We start from the raw sequence: 20,288 nt of genomic DNA on the forward strand, positions 1-20,288 counted from the left end.
CTAATGATAGACCATTTATTTTTTCGATAGCATTGGGGATTTTCTCTTTTTGATATGAAGTCGGAATTTACATTTGAAAAAATCTACCCATTAAACCATAAAATGCCGGTCGCTAGTCGCCATTTTATCCATCCTGCACGAATCTTATGACTAACGTCCTCGTCAATCCTGCCATTGCTTTAAAGCATCGATCTTGGATATTGAAATGCATCCTTCCTAAGCACTAGACGACCGGTTAAATAAATATCCCCGTCGTCAGTCGATCATTACAGTGAGACTTTTTGCATTCGTAGCTTGTGTGGGAATTTCACATATTCGTGGACGATTTGTGTTTGCAAAATATGAGTCGTAGGAAACGCATAATCCCCTTAAGGAGGAGTTTTTTTTTTTTTTTCCTTTTTTGATAAACAAGGAATCCTTCATTAATGAAAATTTGAGGTTACAATGAGTTTAAGATCGTAAGTAAGAGAGTACAAAATAACAAGAACATATCGTAAAAGTACAATACCGAAAAATACGCCAAGAGAAAAAAAGGATTACCGGAATAAAACAAATACAAGTACGGAAGAGTTAGAGGACTTGTCTTTTTTCTCCTCTTGTCGAACCAGCCCCTGGACTTCAAAATCGTGGCCCAAAGTAAACACACCTAAACCTGATGGACTTATCTACACTTTAAGTTCTTTAACCAATATTCAAGCGGTCATGTCAGACAAATTCATCGTCGCGAGATTCATCATTTCTTTCTAGACTTCATTTAGTTTCCAAAGAATAATCCTAATCGCAGCGTGGTTAATTAAACCTTTTCATCTTGGATCAAATATTCAGTTTCCCTTACTACTTTTCAAGATTTCGACATCTTAAATCAAAATTAGGGATTTCTATCTCAATCTTTTTCAGAATCACAATCTTTCTAGGGTTTTGGAAATATTCTTTGCGTACTATTACATCTATCAACAAATGATAACGCACTAAAGAAATTTAAAATCGATTGAAGAGAGATTTTGATCACTAAAGTTCAAATGGTTAGTAATCAAGAAGAAACTAAAGGTAATTTTAATATTGAACTTTCAATGTTTGGATTGAATCGAAAAGATGGAGATGAAATTGATACAGTAGAAGAAGAAGTTCCAAAACATCTTAATACTATCAATAGTTCTGGTGGATTTCTCGTGGTTTCTTCAGACAAATTATCTGTTCAGTATACAAATGTTAGTTTACATGGACATGATGTTGGAGTAATACAAGGGAATTGTCCTGCTCCGTCCAAAATACTGGTTTATTATTTTGAAATCTATGTAAAGAATTCAGGAACAAAAGGGCAAATCGCTATTGGTTTCAGTAGCGAAAATTTCAAGATGAGACGACAACCTGGGTAAGGATTTCAAATTTCATTTTCTTTGTTTTGTTTGATTATTAGTTAGTTAATGACAGATTGCTGTTTTCTCTGTTCTTTGTTTAAACTATGTGCAAGCTTGTTGTGTCTCTGTTATAACACTTCTTCTTGATTGTTGCTCATTCATTTTTCCTGGGAAATTTCTTGATTGTTGCTCATTCATGTTTCCTGCGAAATTTTATTGGGCAATTATTTTGTGCCTTGTTATGGTTACATTAAGATAGCTAACACAACTTGCTTGCATTTGGTAGTTGGGAAGCAAACAGTTTTGGATATCATGGTGATGATGGGCTGCTTTACCGAGGACATGGAAAGGGTGAAAGCTTTGGTCCGACTTTCACAGCTGGTGATACAGTCGGTGGTGGTATTAACTATGCGTCACAAGAATTATTTTTCACGTAAGGCATTTGCTTATTTCAATTACTGCAGTAGTTACTGATTGATAGGGTGTAGGGAATGCCTCTATGCTGGCCATGTCTATATTTCTTGTTTTCTTTTTCCCTTAAACTTTTTAAGACGATTGCCCACCAACTTCTGAATTACCCATAGTACTGGCTATAGTTTTACGGATGTTGCATAATTTACATTTGGGGGATCTTATTGAGACTGAATGTTGGTGTACAGTAAAAATGGCGAGCTAATCGGAACAGTTTACAAGGATGTGAAGGGCCCCTTATATCCCACTATTGCTGTTCACAGTCAAAATGAGGAGTATGCCTGCTTTCCTTTGCTGATAGATCTTTCTTCTTCGCTTCATGATATTGCTGTACTTGAATTCATGCAGTGAGAAAGCAATAAATATTGATCTTGTATCATTTATTTCTGGAAGACATTTTGGTTAATTTGTTTTCAAAGTTCGTTTTCATGTTCTGTAAACCTTCACTCTCCATTTGGAGTTTCGAAGTTTGGAACTATGTGAACTGTTACTGGTAGTAAGAGTCCGCCATACATGCTACTCTTTCTTCATGTCTAATGTGGTCAGTCATTCTGAAGGTGGTAACTAGTAGGGCTTTAAATGCCAGGTTTTCCCTAAATATAAGAAACAAGATTTTTCTAGTGTGTTTTTTGGAGACCTTTGACGGGTTGTAGTCATGGGTCAAAAGTTCTAAATTGACCTTCTACGGTAGAGGTTTCGATATTGCCTACTTTAAAAGGGAACCCGATAGTTTCTCAAAACATTTTGTTTCATACAGCATTTATCTTGATTTGCTGTAAACAGACGATAGTCTCAATTGGCTTATTCGATGCGTTTTGTAGAGACATGCCTATGAACTAGTTATAGTGCATAAAGAGAATTTCAGTTAGGAGAATGTCTTAATTAAGAATGTGTAGTCGATAATTTTTTTCTTGCACACAAGTATGTCCGACACATAAGCTTGGCTGTTTATTTTGTTTGTATTTTGAACTTATTTCTGCTTTCTTATGTTAGTTGTCATTCAGTATGCAATCCTCTTCTAGTTTTCCCCTTTATTCCTTAATTTTTAGTGTCATATGTGTAGAAAACCTTTTGTACCTTGCTGATGGGATTTTGATGTAAATTATTAGGGTGAATGTAAACTTCGGACAGAAGCCATACGTTTTTGATTTGAAGGTAAGCTACAGTTTGGTTTTTCTGTCTGTTTTCTCAAGTCCATTTGTTCTTTATTATGAGTTCCTTAGAGTGTAGTTATTATTGAAGTTACTACACTGCTAATAATGAGGTGTTTGAAATAATTAACAAGGGATATAATTTCAGGTGTTATTTAAACCTAATGCCTATAGGTGGTTACTACATACATATAAATATAATTGTCTTTCTTGTTATTATTAATTTTTCTTTGTCACCATCAGCCTTAATGGCGTCTTCTTGTTTTTTCGTTTAGGCATTTACTTTGGAAGAAAGATTGAAGCAACAGATGACAATTGAAAGAATATCATTGCCACATAATGTTAGTCATGGGTATGTATTTAATTGGAATTTATTGCGCTAATACCGCGTCATATTAGTGCATGCAAAAATAGGTGGGTTGCAAAATAATTCATTACCGAAGAAAAGTCTGAAGCTTGTTCTGGAAAGAGGAAAGTTGTGTAATAATTTCAGCAAATATGTAACCTCGAGACTACCTTTTTATTCTAATGTAAATAAGTATGCTGCGTTCGCTGGTACGGTTTGAACCTTGAATCATTTCTAATCAGCCAAATCATCAATGCAATGGATGCATAATAATTACATTGTGGTTTTCTCACTCTTTCATGTCTAAGAATATCCAAGTGTGGGGACGGGAAGTGTGCCACATCTTCTTGTCATTCACTCATTACTATCTATTATGGTTGCTCTTGTACCTTCGTGATTTAGTTAACTGTTCCATGTTTTGTTTTCAGAATTATTCGTTCCTACTTGATACATTATGGATATCAAGAGACTCTAAATTCACTGGACTTGTCAAGTAGAAGTACCCTTTCGCCTGTCCCTGTAGCTCAAGAAAATGGCTCCACCGAACAAGAAGACGGGTATGCATTAGGCCACAGAAGGACTCTGCGGCAGGTATGTAGTTATGTTAAGTTGTGCATTGCATGGCTTCTTGTTTGATAGGAGCATATTTTCTAGGCTTGTTTCAGATTTTCTTATTTAGTTATTTTTAAGTCTTGCATACCTTCTTCTACTTCTTGTTCGACTAAGCGACTGGGGTCTGGTTAGTTTTTCTTGTATCTTCAGAGTATCAGTTTAACTGTGTTGCTTGCTCGGTGGTATTTGAAATTGGACTAGTTCTCCTCTTAAAGAACTTACGCATCTTAAGTTTGTTATCTAGTAGAAAAATCATTACACCCGAGCCTTTAGTCAGCTGTTGGTTTTAGCTAAAGGATTGCTTTGTGTTTTCTAATAATTATTATACTATAATCTTCACCTGAAGTCTTCTAACAGGTATCTGTTTTTGCTGGATCTCTTTGTGAATTCAAATTTGGTAGTTCTTTAAGTAATAGTGCATCCTTCTTTATTGTAATATTGCTAGTTGTGTAGTCTTAGTGTCACAGATAGCCACCGTTGTCAGAGTAAAGTGGCCACAGATTTACTCATGTAAGCAGCGAAGAGGGAGGAATTTTCAGTTAACAACTTAGTAACCTGTGCCTTAGCTATTTAAGTCTTGATGCTAAACTTTAATATGTATCATCTATTTCCTTTGCTCTTCTGATTTGGCTAATTGCACCAGTAGGCCAGAGTTTAGAAATGCACTTTGTTCGTCTTAAAATTGAGTATCATAGAAGGCACTGAATGGTGTTTGCAATTTGCACTTATGTGCATATCACTTTATTTTTGTTTTGACGTAACGGTTTATATTATTTGTCTTGATCTGCTTTATACACTGGTATAACATTTATGTCAATAGTTCAAACTGGGATGCTGAACAAAAACATTTTTCTAAGAACAACTTCTAGTCTGGTAAAATACTTCGCCGAATATCTTTTTTTTTCAGCTATTTGTCCCCGTAGTCTTTTAGATGTTTTTAGTGCTGATGGATTTTTGATGTGCTTCATAAGCAACATACTTGTAGTGGTAAAGCAAGTATGGCCTTGCATGTTTTATTTTCTGCTGTACATAGAATTATTTACAGATTCTAACTTACTACCTATACTAATGAAGCTCATTAGAAGTGGAGATATTGATGCCGCATTTGAGAAACTTCGGGAATGGTATCCACAGATAGTGGAGGTAAAGTTGTTGTAATAACCTTCGGGAAAAGACTTGTTTTCTTTCTTCATTTTCTCTTCTTTCTTTTATAAACTAAATTTGCCAATACTAGTATGCTATCGCTCTTGATAACACAAGCTTTTATCTTGTAATATTAATAGATAGAAAAATCTTGAGCTAGGTTCTGGATAATGGAGTTGGAATTTTCATTTTTCCTGAGGGTTTGATATATCTATTGAATCTCGTTGAAATCAGTGATAGCTTGGATGGAGTTTAGAAATATATGATTTTTGGGAAAGGCTCAAACAACTTTATCCAGAATGCATGCCTAATTGCTTACGCAATGAATTGTACGAAGCAAAGAAATGTAAGAAAGTATATCCATAAACATAATCATGTAGTCTACATGAATTAAACCACTCATGACCATACGAAACAAATGAAGGGTGTGGCATCGATATTCACAGCATTACTCATTAGGGTAGTCAGTGGTGACTTTGTACTATTATAGTCTATGATGGGTGACATATTTTTTGAGTGACCTCAAAGAAAGACTTTTTCTTTATTCAAAGATCAAATAACATGAGCATGAAAGCTTGATCTTTGTTGTGGTCTTCCAATATCGTGAATTATTTTGCATATGTATCCTAATTTGCCAATATGAGTTTAACATCTTTTGGTGTCTGCTCATATCTCAGCTGTCTGGAGCTGCAAATCATGTGACACATTTTTTATTTGGTGCAGGATGAGAATTCAACTATCTGCTTTCTTCTTCACTGTCAGAAGTTTATCGAACTTGTTCAGGTGGTTGCCTTGTTTTGCTTTGATTTTGTCTTTTTTTCATTCTTTTAAGCTCTTATACTTTTATAATTTATTCTGCTCATGCTTTGTAAACTTGAGTCCCAATTTGTGACCCTGTTTTAACCAGGATGCATATTCCTCCTCCTATCAGTCCTTTTGTTTTCGAGGATTTTTTTTTTTTTAGTTTTTCCTTGTTGTAAATCATTACTGTTGCTTTGGAAATTCGGAAAAATAAGAAAGCTACATAGTAGTTATCTAGATTTTATCATATAATTAAAATTTAAATACAAATAGGAAAAGCAAAGGGCGTCTATTGTTGGGTTTGAGATCTTTTTTCTAATACTAAATATAGATTCATCAAGCATTTGTTACTAACTTTTTGGTTCTTGATTATCCTTTAACATGTGAACTGTGCTATTTGATGCTTCTTAACAAGTTTAACAATATCTTGGATGTTTGTTTCTGTGTCTTTTCGTTACTAAGCATCCTGGACATATTATATTTTTGGTTACTTGTTGTGCATGTTGATCCTTTAAATTTTAGGCAAACTGACAGATTATATATTGGGTTCTGAGAAATCTTTTGACTAGACCAATGAAGGATTCCTTCTAGAACCAGGGATGAGTAATCTTCTGATCATTCATTTGATTGGACTCGCTCAGTAGTTGCTATAATTCTGAACATGGATGTGTAGCATTCAGATTTTTGAGCAAGCCTACATGATGGATAGGTGTTATTGACCAGCAGCTCTGCGTGGCACGAAGCAGCAATTTATTTCTGTAATTAGCTGGGAAATGTTATTTCAGATCTTAAAGAATGGCACAATCTGATGCATATGATTAATTGCTACTATTTATAGAGAAATGTCCCACAAACTTGTTCCATTTCATTTCAGAGTTCCAATGAAATGAGCTGTACAAAACTTTGTGATTAATATTTATTTCGTGATGCTTTATGTAGATTTTAGTGAACTCATATATGATTTTGACGAATATAAACGCAGGTTGGAGACCTTGAGGGTGCTGTTAAGTTTGCAAGGGCTGAACTTGCAAAGTTCTTTGAGAATGCTTCATTGGTGGTTATACTCAAGGTAATATTGCAAAGTTTTTGTAACCTTCTTTCATTCTACTCCGGCTATGGAATTTGAGAAACTACAACATTTCGAGCTCTGAAAGTCAGAAATATTCTGCTGAAGATGCGATATGTTACTCTCAAAAAAGTTTGTCCTGATTCTATTTCATTGCTTGTTCTGTAGACTTGTGTTGCTTTGATAGCATACGAAGAACCGCTGAAATCCCCTGTAGGCTATTTACTGGGCATGTCTCAGCGTGAAGTAGTAGCAGATGCAGTTAACGCAATGATCCTGACTACAAATCCAGAGGCGAAAGATGCACATAGTTGTCCGCGCTCACATCTTGAAAAGTTGTTACGGCAATTGAGTGCTTGTTGTTTGGAGAGAAGACATTTGAATGGAGGCCAAGGAGAAGCATTCCATCTGCAGAGAGTTTTAGAGAATGTTAAAGGAGGGTAAATACGGGAAACATCTAAAACAGCGATGTGCAGAATAGCTTGGATTGAATTTTGGCGGTAGACAAAGAATGTCTTGGATTGAATTTTGATATTTGTATTTGAACTGCCGCTTCGCCCCAATTGCCCCTTCGGTAACTGTAATATAAACTTCATATTGATTTTCCATTAGTTTTCAAAACTGAATCGAAGCCAAGTTGCACTCTTTATTCACGCGTGGATTGTTGTTCTTTCTGTTATGTCCATTATACACGTGTCAGTTGGTTAGTTGGTCTATTATCGGTTGTATTGGCTATATCCTATTATAGGGATATCACATTTCAATAGAGGGGTTTCACATGTAAGACAAAAGAGGGTCACAAGTTAATAAATTCAAAAACAGCCCTTAGATAATTAGTATTAATTATTTCACTATATTAGATTTAATTAATTCAGATTAGATAATTTGATTTTTAAATTAAATTACTGATTTTGACTTATAATTAGTGACTTATCCAACCTCTTTTTTTTCGGATTTTTTTTTAATAAAGGAGCAGTATATTACATAGAAAGATTCACAATTTATATGAAGGATTAACAAGTCCGGTGGATTAAACCACCATTCCCCACATAAACTATGTTTACGCGCAGTTTTTGTCAAAGCATCAACTACCTTATTACACTCCCTATAAACAAAATCACACGATCAAAGAAGGTTAATATTACATAATGTCGCACACTTTCTAAGAAGAGGAGTACTCTGCCAAGGAGATAAAGTAGACTGTTGTTGAAGATAAGAACTGATATTCAGATTATCAGTTTCAAAGATTATCCGGTTCCATCCATAGTTGCTAGCCATTTCCATTGCTTCTGTCAAAGCCCAAGTCTCCGCCTGATGAACACTAATAGCTCTTTTTACTGTTGCTTTTCCAACCACATATCTTCCTGCATAATCTCGAGTTATAATTCCAATTCCAGCTAACAGAGAATGAGGACTATAAGAGGCATCAATATTAAGCTTTAACATATTCATAGGAGGAGGTCTCCAAATGTTGTGCACATTAGATCTGACAGTAAATGAGTGAAACTGATAATAAATGGCAATGTCTAAATGACGCTGAGTTATGTAATGACCAACTTGATGTATGACTGTGTTTGGATTAGGTGCAAGATTACTAAATATAACTCTACACTTATGTTTCCACATGAAATGCATAATGCAGCCTACAATATGTATAGAGATATGAGTGTTGTAGATGTTGATATTGTTGTTGTTATCTTGCCAAGACTGAACCCATTCCAAAAAAGTTGAATGTTGCATCATAGTAAAATAACAGTGGGGAAGAAAGTATCTCCAAATAGCTCGAGCAAAGGAGCAACGAAGAAGTAAATGATTCAAGTCTTCACATGTAGACGCATTGCACATGACACAATTCTGATGAGAAGCATCTTGGTGTCGAAACAACCTAGCTCTTACAGGAATTGCATTATGAAAACATTTCCATACAAAAAGTTGAATGTTATATGGAATTCTCAACTTCCAAAACTTAAGCCAAAATTGGGGTGAAAGGTTAAGAGAAGCATGGTTGTTGAGATCTTGTTCACAAAGCATTTTATAAGTCGAAGAGGTTGTGAACATACCAGAAGAAGTAAAAGGCAAAATGAGGGTGTCAGGTTGATCCAGATGAATTGGAATAGTAAGAATTGAGTTCACCTGATCATTGTTAAAAAGTTGTCGCAGAACTGAGACCTTCCATTCACCTGTATGAGAATCAATCAATTGAGATACTAGTTGATAATCACTTAAATGCAGTTCATCCCAATCTTGTAAAGCTGTTGATGAAGAAAGAATCTAGTTTAAGGTCCAAATATTTATTGAGTTACCATTACCCACTTGCCACTTAGCATATTTCAGCACTATTTGAAGACCAAAACACACACTTTGCCGAATCCAACTTGTATTTTTTGTGTCTGGTGTAGGATGAAATTGAAGGTCACTGTGAGGAAAATATTTACCTTTAAGAATCTTTGCCCAAATAGCATCTTGATTGTGTAGAAGCTTCCAAGCTAATTTAGCAAGAAATGCCAAATTATAATTACTCAGATTTTTAAGACCTAATCCACCAAGTCTTTTAGGTCGCTTCACTGTATCCCAAGAAATAAGTTGAGCAGTTCTGTACTTTTTAGAATTATTCCCCCAGTATTGACGTTGAAGCTTATCCATCTGATGGATAGTTGAGTCTGGTAGACGAAAAATTTGCATCTGATACATACCCATGGAGCTCAGAACAACATTGACCTGAGTAGTTCTCCCTGCTTGGTTGATAAGTTTGCATCTCCATCCTTGTAATCTGCTGCCCATATTATCAAGGATACCCTTATAGTTTTTTTTTTTTGTCTAGATCTGTGCATCAACAGAGGAATCCCCAAATATTTTTCTCCAAGGCCCATAAGCTTCATGTTAAGAATACCACCAATGCTGTTTTTCTTATGCAGAGAAGTATGTTTGCCGAAGAAGATTGTTGATTTCTGCATATTTATGACTTGACCTGAAGCTTGACCAAATTTGTGCAGAATCTGTTGTAAATGAACCATATGGGTATTATTAGCCTGAAAGAACAATAAACAATTATCTGCAAAAAACAGATGATTTAGTTCTGGACAATGTCTATTAATTTTAATGCCTTTGAGAAAACCTGAATTCACATTTTGGTGTAGCAATCTTGAAAATGCTTCCATTACAAACAAGAATAAGTAAGGGGACAGGGGGTCCCCTTGTCTAATACCTCGAGTTGGAGCAAAAGAAGCACTTGGGATAACATTTATAAGCAACGAAACATTAGAAGTAAAAACACACTGTTCAACTAAAGCAACCCAATCAGCATGAAAACCCAGCTGTCTAAGAAGCGAAAGTAAAAAAGACCATTCTACCTTGTCGAAAGCTTTCGACATATCCAACTTCAACTCAATAAGAGCTTGATTAATCTTTTTAGTCTTCATGGTATGTAAAATATCATGAGCTATTACTATATTATCATGAATACTCCCTGAAATAAAAGCTGTCTGATTTGGAGAAATGATTCGAGGTAAAAAAGGTTTCAACCGGTTAGCCAAAATTTTCGAAATAATTTTGTAGCTAACATTGCAAAGACTAATTGGTCTATAGTCTGCAGGGTTTTTAGGATGAGGTATTTTAGGAATTAAAACTTGATAAGTGTGATTGATAGATTTAAGCATGTGTTTATGTTCAAAAAAATGTTGAACCATAGAGATTACCTCAGAGCTAATAGTATCCCAGCATTGCTGATAAAATGCATCCTGAAAGCCATCATTTACCGGAGAATCCCAAGGTCGAATACTAAAGACGACTTCTTTAATTTCCTGAGCATCTGGCAATTGAATAAGATTGCAGTTCTCTGTATCTGAAATACATGGCTGAAACAAATTGAGAATATCTGAATCCACAGGCGGTTTTGAAGTAGCAGTAATAGATCGAAAATGAGAAAGAAAAATATCTTCAATTTCAGTTCTTGAATCATACCAGATACCCAGTGGTCCTTGGATAACACATATATTAGATATTCTCTTATTAAAATTGGCCATCGAGTGAAAATAAGAAGTATTTTTATCTGCCTCAAGAAAGTTAGCACCCGCTTGCTGCATATAATATTCCTATTGAATAGTAAGCCAAGTCTGTAAAGATTTACTTAACTGCTGCACATCAGGATGAGAAGAGGGCATGTTATTATCATAGCAACGTTGAAGTTGATGTTGAACACCATGAATTGAATCTTTAATACTACCAAAAGATAACCTTTTCCAATGTTGAAGTTGAGTTCTTGTGAATTTCAGCTTGCTGGAAAATTGATAAGCAGGGGAGCCCAGAAAATCCAATTGCCAACTCTTATTGATAGTTTCAGTACAAGAAGGTATTCTAAACCAGCATTTGTAAAGCTTGAACGGAGAGTGTTTACTAGAGATAGGATATGTATGCAGTAAAATAGGACTATGATCAGATGCAATGGGAATGAGGTGTTGAAGATGAGAACTAGTGAAATTATTAATCCAACAATTATTTACTAAAGCTCTATCTAAGCGAACCGAGACATGATCATCACCATTTCTATGATTGGACCAAGTAGTATCTTGACCAGTATAACCTAAATTAATGAGACCCAACTGTTGAATGATAGGTCTAACATGTCTAGCATGATGCAAATGATTATTTCCACTATGAGTTTCCGAATCATGCATAGTAAAGTTTAAATCACCTATAAGGACCCAAGGAAGATCAACATAGGGATTCATATTTATCAAATACTGTCATTGATTATCAAACTCAACAGAGTGATGTGCACCATACATAAAGGTTATCAGAAAATCAGGCTTATTGTCATGAGTATGAATAATCGCATGAATAATGTCCAAAGTAGTATGCATAATTTCCAAATATACTTCATTTTTCCAAGCAAGAGAAATTCCACCAGAAAGACCAATAGCGGGATAAAACCAATAGTTGAGATATTTAGTGTGAGTAAGATATAATTTCATATTACTAGGTTGAGCCTTAGTTTCAGATAAAAAGAACACATTGGGGTCATAATGAGTCAAGCAAAATTTAAGATAATCTCTAGTATGGAGATTTCCTATAACCTGACAATTCCATGAAAAAATTTTCATGTCTAAAGAAAACCAAGAATGCAGATAAAAGCCAAAGGATAAAAAGCAAAACCCAAAAACAAAAGCAGTAAATAAAGAAAGGCAAAACAAATAAAAAGTTTGAGAGACAGATAAAATAACCTGTTGCCAAGCATCAGTGTGATTTTCCGCAAGATACGCTTGATCAGCAGCAATGTCCCAAACACTATCATCTTGAACAGTATGATCCGAATGATGCGAAAAAGCCATATCAGAATTTTCCAAGTCATCTTGCCCCGAGTTCTGCAAATCATGACCCGAAACAGTTGGCTCATTAACAATAACCAGAGTAGAGACCTTTCTATATCTTTTCTTGACACCACTACTACTTGCAACTTCACTTGCTAAAGTAGATGAAGGTCTGAAACTAGAGGGAGTTCTAGAAACAGCTGGAGTAGCATTCGAAGATGAATCCATGTCAGGATCAGTAGCGGAGAAAAGAGAAATTCTCATACCATCATAAGGTCTCTGCTGTTGTTGCTCAAAAGGTTATCTTAATCGCGATCTCCTCTTAGAACCATGTTGAAGAAAAATTTGAGCTTCTTCTTGAGGATTTCGGTAAGCAGGATAGATGGGATCAACAAAACCAAAACCTCGAACAAGCTCCTCCATTTCAATTCTTCTTTATGTCATATCAGCACAAGGGTTAGCTTCATGATTAGGCACCTTACAGTTAGGACATAAACGATAAGGTTGTTTTTCATAGAAAAAACCAACCCATTTTGTAACTCCAGCAACATTAGCATCATAAATACCAGTTATTAAAGGGGTAGCTACATCAATCAACACTAAAACACGATATTTAGAAGAGGTAGGTTCATTAACACCATCATGCTCAACAACTCTGACTTCTCCAACAATAGCACCAAACAGTCTAAGAACATCTGGATAAGTAAATTCAGGAAGCAGGTACTTGTATTCAAGCCAAAAAGGAGAGACAGAAAAATCTGAGTAATTAAAATCCATAGTAAGATTCCAGTCTTTTAGAACAATCAAGTAACCATCAAAGTTCCAAGCCCCACCAAACAAAATTGCATTCTTATCATCAGCTGAAGTAGGATCCAGAGTTCTTACTTGCACATACCATTGTTTGTTTCTTCTAAGGTGAGACCAAATAAATTTAGCCGCTCTTTCCGCATTCTGCCATGTCATAATACCCGGTGCATAAAGTTTGCCTGCTAAACTAAATCTCCAGTCTCTAATACCAGTGAAAATAGCATCAGTAGAATGAGAAACAACCCTTCTAGTAATAGGTTCTTCACCAATTGAAATTTCTTCCATTTGTTGAGTAATATTTCTAATATGATTTCTAGCCATGAAAGTAATCAAAGAAGATTGAAGATTAAGAAGGGTATGATTAAAGGATCCTAGATGAGTTCTATTTATATAGATAGTGAAAGGAAGAGGTGTCGAAAAAATTCTACAAAAAATGTATGAGGTGTTGATAAACCAGATAAGATAGAATAAAATGGCTAGAAAACAGTGAAGAGAATCGATACAAAAGTTACCCATTTTGAATATCATATAGCTATGATGATAACCCCGATGAAGATAAGTGCAGGATTGTAGTTGTTGATAAGTAAGAATAACTTGAAACTGATGCACCACTGCTATAACCTGTAGCCAACTGTAAATAAGCCAACTCTGAAGCTGCCAACTTGATAAACACCAATTGATGTGTTGGGACATTACTGCAACACTGATACTGGACATACGGAGATTAAAGATATAGATATGTCATAAGAAAAACAGATAATTTGAAAAACCCGTAAGAAAAAAATTGAAAACAGAAAATTAAATTAGGGAAAACAAAAACAGTAAATAGGCACCAATTTAATACGCAGAAAACAAATTCAGACAAGAGGAAGAGAAATATAGAGATGACAAACAGTTATTGAAGAAATTAAAGCGGAAGAAAACAACGGATCAAGGGGAAAATTCAGTTGACTTAAGTTGACTTTCGCTTGACTTTTCTCACTTGACCATATCTCTCGATTCCGAAGATTTCTTTTTTCCGGATTACGGCTATCTACGACTAGGTATTTGGAACTCCTTTCCGTAACTAGTACCTTAAGTACGTTTTTTTCTCTCTTACCTTGTATATAAGAATTAAACAGAAAATGGGACTTATTTTCTCACGTTAGTGAGGTGATTACTGATTTGGTATATATATCGCATGATGTTTTTTTTATATCTATATCTCCCCCCTTAAAGGACTTGACAAATAAATCTCTCACGTTAAACGGTGATGAAATCTTTGCTTCTTATTGGCATAGAAAGGCCTTTTATTATGTAGAAGTTATGGTGAGGACACTTGGCATAACTCTTTTGGTTTTAATAATTAAAATTTGGTTACAATTTGGATAAATTAAATACTTAACTGTTCGTTAGTAACGACGTAGACAAAAAAGTAGGTGGACAATACTTATGTTAGAATATGAGCTTAAATAATTTTGTTATACCGTGTTTACACCTATACTTAACTGTACTTTAATTAGGGTGGACAAAATTTACTTCCAAAATGTTAAATAAATAAAAAAACGTTAAATAAATAAAAGAAAAGAAAAAAACGTGAAAAAGGAAATCTGTGATTCGTGTGTTAAAGAAGGAAATAGATAATTCACCTTAATTAGCCTATGTTTATGTATACATACTAGGATATGACCCATGCTGTAACGGCACGGGGCTATGAATTGTTTTTGTGTTGGCTAGATTTTTTTTTCTTGTGAGACTACCAAGAGTTGAGCATGGGAATCCTTGGGGAACTGTAATCTTTCTCAAACTGAATTTGAAGCTTTGATCGATACTATTAACGTCGACCGGATCGGTTTCTTGTTAAATGTCAATTAGGATGTTCACATGGATGTACACTGACATATATACAACAGAAAGTATTTTTTTGGTGATTAAGATATCCAACGTAAGTGTGTACATTGGGATTTGCACCTGTTTTCATTTATAATAATTGAGATGACCATTCATTCATAGTTGTTGTAAATAATACCAACAAACTTGAAAACCTAATGTCCCAAGAGGAAGCACGTAGAAATTCCAGGTTTGAATAAAAGTAGCTTGTCGATTGCATTCCAAATTACAAATACAGTTTGGTCATCATTTAAATAGATTGTCATTTTGTGCTAAAAAATTTAGTAATTTTTTTTCTTCAAAATTCAAAAAGTTGAATCTGAGTTGCGAATCCTCTTTCATATCCTTAAAAAGTGTTATATCTACATTAATTTTTGGAACCACTAACAGTTTTAAAATACGAATATTGGCTTTGCGCTTGTATCAATGTATAATTGGCATGGTTACACATTAATTATACTTGAACTCATGGTAAAAAAAATAATTGGTTGGGATAATATAATGTTGCAACTGTAACAATAAAACACTCAAAGAAAGATGTTAGAAGTAAAATTTCTGGAAGCTAAATAAACACTCAAATGGACAGCAAACAGAGGACAGAGTCACGTGTTCAACACGCTGTCCTTAACACAATAATTGACTGGTACGCCTCAAGAATGAATGATGCCTATACCCTGTGGTCAAGTTGTATCCAGGATAAAACTTCCCGTTGCAAGTATTGTTAGCACTACAATACTTGCCCACTCATGCGAACTCAATAGCAAAGCACGGAAGAAAAGAAAAAGACCACACAGAGGGAGAGAGATGAAAAGAAGAGGATAGTAGCTCTTCTGGACACAAATGAAAATGAAAGTTTCGAATTCTTTTTTAGGCAAACAAAAAGGGTGAAATCAATGCACATTAATGTGCCAATCAATACTGCATGCGAAATAATGCTGCCATGATGTCGACATAATTTTGTTATCAACATTCAAAAACCAGTAAGAAAATGTCGACATCCATGCAAATAAATCCGTTAAGAAAAATGTTTTTGGTAAGAGAATAAATTCACCCAGGTCGCACACCCCCCATATTTAAGACAGAATTTATTTTGATTTTCAAAATGATTAGGAAATAAATCAAAAGAAATTTTTCCAAAAAGGAAAGTCTTGGTTGACCCAAGTCTATGGCGCAAGCACGAGCTCGAGCCCTAAGCCCAAGCCCTTAGTGGAAACAAAAGTATTTCGCCCCACCCGTTACACCCACATTGTTTTACTAACTATCCATAAAGGAATAACTATATAGTGGAACTCCTCTTTAGTTATGCCAAATGTGGGACTAAAGGACCTATTTCATTCACTCATAGAAAATGAGTAAGATCTCTTAGAGACCCAAAGGTCCTAAGTTCCGTTCCCACCAAGACCATAAAATCAAAAAATTAAAAACTCATTTTCTCCAACAATCCCCCACATGAATGAAATACCGATACAAAAATCAGAAAACGGAAAGCGAGAAATACCACTTAGGCAAGAGGTGTCCATGAGGTCTTGAACCTTTCCTTAGTGAGAAATTACCGGAACTACTTGATGGACAGTGAACGCGATGTCTTGAACTACCATCGTTTGGTATAATCCGCGATAATAACCACACGTGATATCTCTCTAGGTGCTGTAAAGTTCGTGTCGTTGTGTCCTTTTTGGACCTGGACAAATCCCGTTTCTCAAAATGCTCTAGAGAATCAACTCTATTCTCATAGGACGCGACCCACTTCCACATTCAGATAAGTGAGTTCTATCAAGAGTGTTTACTTCTACACCCCACTTCAATCTTAAATTGAAACTATAGAACTCATTAAGACTTAGTTAAAAGTCATCCTTCACATGCAGTCACACTATCACGTCTACACCATAGGGAAGGGGAAGAGAAAGAAATTCTCTGATAGTGTTTACCTTGACCCGCAAAAAATTAGTTGTCTCATTCAAAACCTTGATCTTGGGATCTCCATTCAGCAAGGTTGGGTATCCTTCATGGAAAGTTTATTTAATGAGCCTAAGCCCCATCCCCTTAGATGCATTACTAACTGTCTCCTTGGACAAACCTTTCGTCAAAGGGTCCGCGATATTCTCCTTGGACTTAACCCAATCAATGGAAATAACGCCTTTCGAGATTAGCTTTTTCAGGGTATCGTGTCTTATCTTTATATGAATGTAATTCCCATTATAGTAGCTGTTTTTAGCATTAGCTATTGCAGATTGATTATCACAATGTATAGATATAGCTGGCACATGCCTATGCCAGAGAGGAATGTCTTCTAAAAAGCATCTTATCCAAGCGGCTTCCTCTCCTGCTTTATCTAACGCAATAAACTCGGATTCCATAGTGGATCGAGCTATGCAGGTCTGTTTGGAACTCTTCCAAGAAACAGCCCCACCTGCTAGAGTGAAAACATATCCACTCGTAGACTTGGACTCCTCTGAGTCTGATATCCAGTTTGCATCACAAAATCCCTCAAGGACGGCAGGATACCTTTCATAATTCAAACAAAAGGTCAAAGTGTATTTCAAATACCTCAACACTCTAAAAAGTGCATCCCAATGTTCCTGCCCTGGATTACAAGTATACCTACTTAACCTACTCACAGCATAAGCAATGTCTGGCCTAGTACAGTTCATCAAATACATCAGACTTCCTATAACTCGTGAGTATTCAAGTTGTGATACTCCATTACCCCTATTCTTTTTGAGTTTACAACAAGGATCATACGGAGTATAAGCAGGTTTACAATCAAAATGATTGAATTTTCTAAGCACAGATTCAATATAATGAGATTGACTAAGAATATAACCATTATAATTTCTTCTAATTTTAATCCCTAAGATTACATATGCGGGGCCTAAGTCTTTCATATCAAAGTTCTCATTCAGCATGCTCTTAGTGTAATTAATTACATCCATGTTTGTACCAAGTATAAGCATGTCATCAACATGCAAGCATACAATCACACATGCATTATTCACAAGTTTAGTATAGACACACTTGTCAGATTCATTGATTTTAAAACCACTAGAAAACATTACATGATCAAATTTTTCATGCCATTGTTTAGGTGCTTGTTTCAATCCATACAAAGATTTTTTCAGTTTACAAACTTTGTTTTCACAATCTTTCACTACAAAGCCCTCAGGTTGTTCCATGTAAATTTCTTCATCTAATTCACCATGTGGAAAAGTTGTTTTTACATCCATTTGATGTATCTCTAGGTTATGAACCGCAACTATAGCAATTAACATCCTAATGGACATAACAGGTGAGTAAGTATCAAAGAAATCTACACCTTCGTTTTGTTTGTAGCCTTTAACTACTAACCTAGCCTTGTATTTTTGAATAGTTCCATCTATGTTACGTTTCCTCCTGAAGATCTATTTACATCCTATGGCCTTACACCCTGGAGGTAAATCTACTATCTCCCATGTATCATTTTCTTTGATGGATTCCATTTCACTAATAGAAGACTCTTTCCACCATGGAGCTTCAGAAGAAGCCATGGTTTCTCTATAAGTATGCGGATCAGACTCTGCTAGTGTTACGAAGTCAGGTCCAAATAAGGTTTTGGTTCTAGCCCTTTTACTTGAAGGGACATCTAGGGGATCAACACCTCTCTTACGAGAGTCAGATTTTAATGGAAAAACATTTTCAAAAAACACAACATCCTTAGACTCCATAATAGTATTCACACCAATTTCAGAAATATCAGAACTCACAACCATAAATCTATATGCAGGTGTATGCTCAGGATACCCTATGAAGACGCAGTCAACAGTTTTGGGTCCTATCTTGGTTTCTTTAGGTTTAGGGATCTGAACCTTAGCCAAACACCCCCACACTTTGAAGTATGTTAAAGAAGGTTGTCTACCTTTCCACAATTCATATGGAGTTTTATCTGATCCTTTAAAAGGTACTCTGTTCAGGATATAGCAGGCTGAGAGGACAGCTTCCCCCCACAAGTTCGAAGGTAATCCTGAACTAATTAACATGGATTTCATCATCTCCTTAAGGGTACGGTTCTTACGTTCAGCCACACCATTCAACTGAGGTGAATAAGGAGGGGTAACCTCGTGTATTATGCCATGTTCTACATAGAAATCTCCTATATGAGTTATGTAGTCACCACCATGGTCAGACCTAATGGTTTTAATGGTAGTATTCAATTAGTTTTCAACTTCTAGTTTATACCTCTTAAAGGCTTCTAAGGCATCATCCTTACCTCTAAGAAAATATATGTGACAACACCTAGTACAGTCGTCTATAAAAGTAACAAACCATTTCTTACCACCTCTAGTTTGAACCGATTTCATGTCAACTAGGTCTGAGTGAATTAATTCTAAGGGTTTAGAATTTCTATGAACATTTTTGCTAAAAGGTTTTCTGGCAAATTTTGATTCTATATTTCACATTTGTGTTCATTTTCCAAACTAAATTTGTGTATGCAGCCTACATTTGCTAGTTCAAGCACTGACTTATAACAAACATTCAAAGACTCACAAACATAAGCATAAGAGTCATTCTTATTCATAACAACAGAGTTTACATTAAGCTTATACAGACCCTCAGTCTTATAACCCTTCCCCACACAATCCTTACCCTTAGTTACAACACATTTCCCAGATTCTATTACAATTTTAAAACTCTTATCATCTAAAACAACACAAGAAACAAGATTTTTGCAGATGTCCGGAACATGAAGAACTTCATTCAATGTGAGAGTCTTGCCAGAAGTGAGTTTGAGCCCAAATTTCCCTTTTCCTACAACCGCAGCTGCAGATGAGTTACCATATAGATTTTTTCTCCTTTCCCTACCTTATTATAGGAGGTGAACATATCTCTGTTTCTACAGACATGTTTGGTAGCACCAGAGTCTACCCACCAGTCTCTCACATTTGTTACCAAATTTACTTCAGACACCGTGCCAGAAAATTCATCTTTGTTGTTTTCAACCAAATTAGCATTATTTTTGTTTTTAAGGTCCTTACGGTTTCTACAGTGAACCTCCATATGGACAGGATTTCCACAAGCATAAAAATCACCCTTAATTTTATTAATGCTAGATTTGGGTTTCTGAAACATACCTTTCTTGCCTGGAGGTTTCTTCGAGTTGTTTCGGTTCTTTTCAGCATTGGAACCTTTGTGTTCAGTCACGTGAGCTTTGTTAGACATGTCCCTTGCAGAAGATACATTTTTGTCCTTGGAGCACATCAATTCTTCAACTTGAATCTTCTTACCCAAATCAACCATAGTAAATTCAGCAGTTTCATGTCTCAGTTTCTTCTTGTATTCGGAGCAGGAAGTATGCAATTTCTCGATAACAGTGGACACTTGAAA

The 20,288-nt window shown here is 35.5% G+C and overlaps 1 protein-coding gene across 1 annotated transcript; it reads left to right on the forward strand.

The window, feature by feature from the left end:
• The first annotated feature begins 661 nt into the window (after positions 1-661).
• On the forward strand, positions 662-7,784 carry LOC113283400 (ran-binding protein M homolog). Its single transcript, XM_026532636.1, has 10 exons — positions 662-1,372; positions 1,645-1,791; positions 2,018-2,104; positions 2,939-2,984; positions 3,256-3,332; positions 3,755-3,917; positions 5,013-5,081; positions 5,805-5,864; positions 6,865-6,951; positions 7,117-7,784. Exons 1-10 carry the CDS (start codon positions 1,020-1,022, stop codon positions 7,390-7,392), a joined length of 1,365 nt encoding a protein of 454 aa, XP_026388421.1. The 5' UTR covers positions 662-1,019; the 3' UTR covers positions 7,393-7,784.
• Positions 7,785-20,288: the final 12,504 nt, after the last annotated feature.

This window comes from Papaver somniferum, chromosome 5 (assembly GCF_003573695.1).
Source record: "Papaver somniferum cultivar HN1 chromosome 5, ASM357369v1, whole genome shotgun sequence".
NCBI lineage: Eukaryota > Viridiplantae > Streptophyta > Magnoliopsida > Ranunculales > Papaveraceae > Papaver > Papaver somniferum.

Bases quoted from the DNA above. Each gene is read 5' to 3' on its own strand.
- LOC113283400 (XM_026532636.1), top strand. From the start codon at position 1,020: ATGGTTAGTAATCAAGAAGAAACTAAAGGTAATTTTAATATTGAACTT. The intron at 2,105-2,938 runs GTATGCCTGCTT...GTAAATTATTAG, and splicing joins GTTCACAGTCAAAATGAGGA to GGTGAATGTAAACTTCGGAC. The intron at 2,985-3,255 runs GTAAGCTACAGT...TTTTTCGTTTAG, and splicing joins CATACGTTTTTGATTTGAAG to GCATTTACTTTGGAAGAAAG.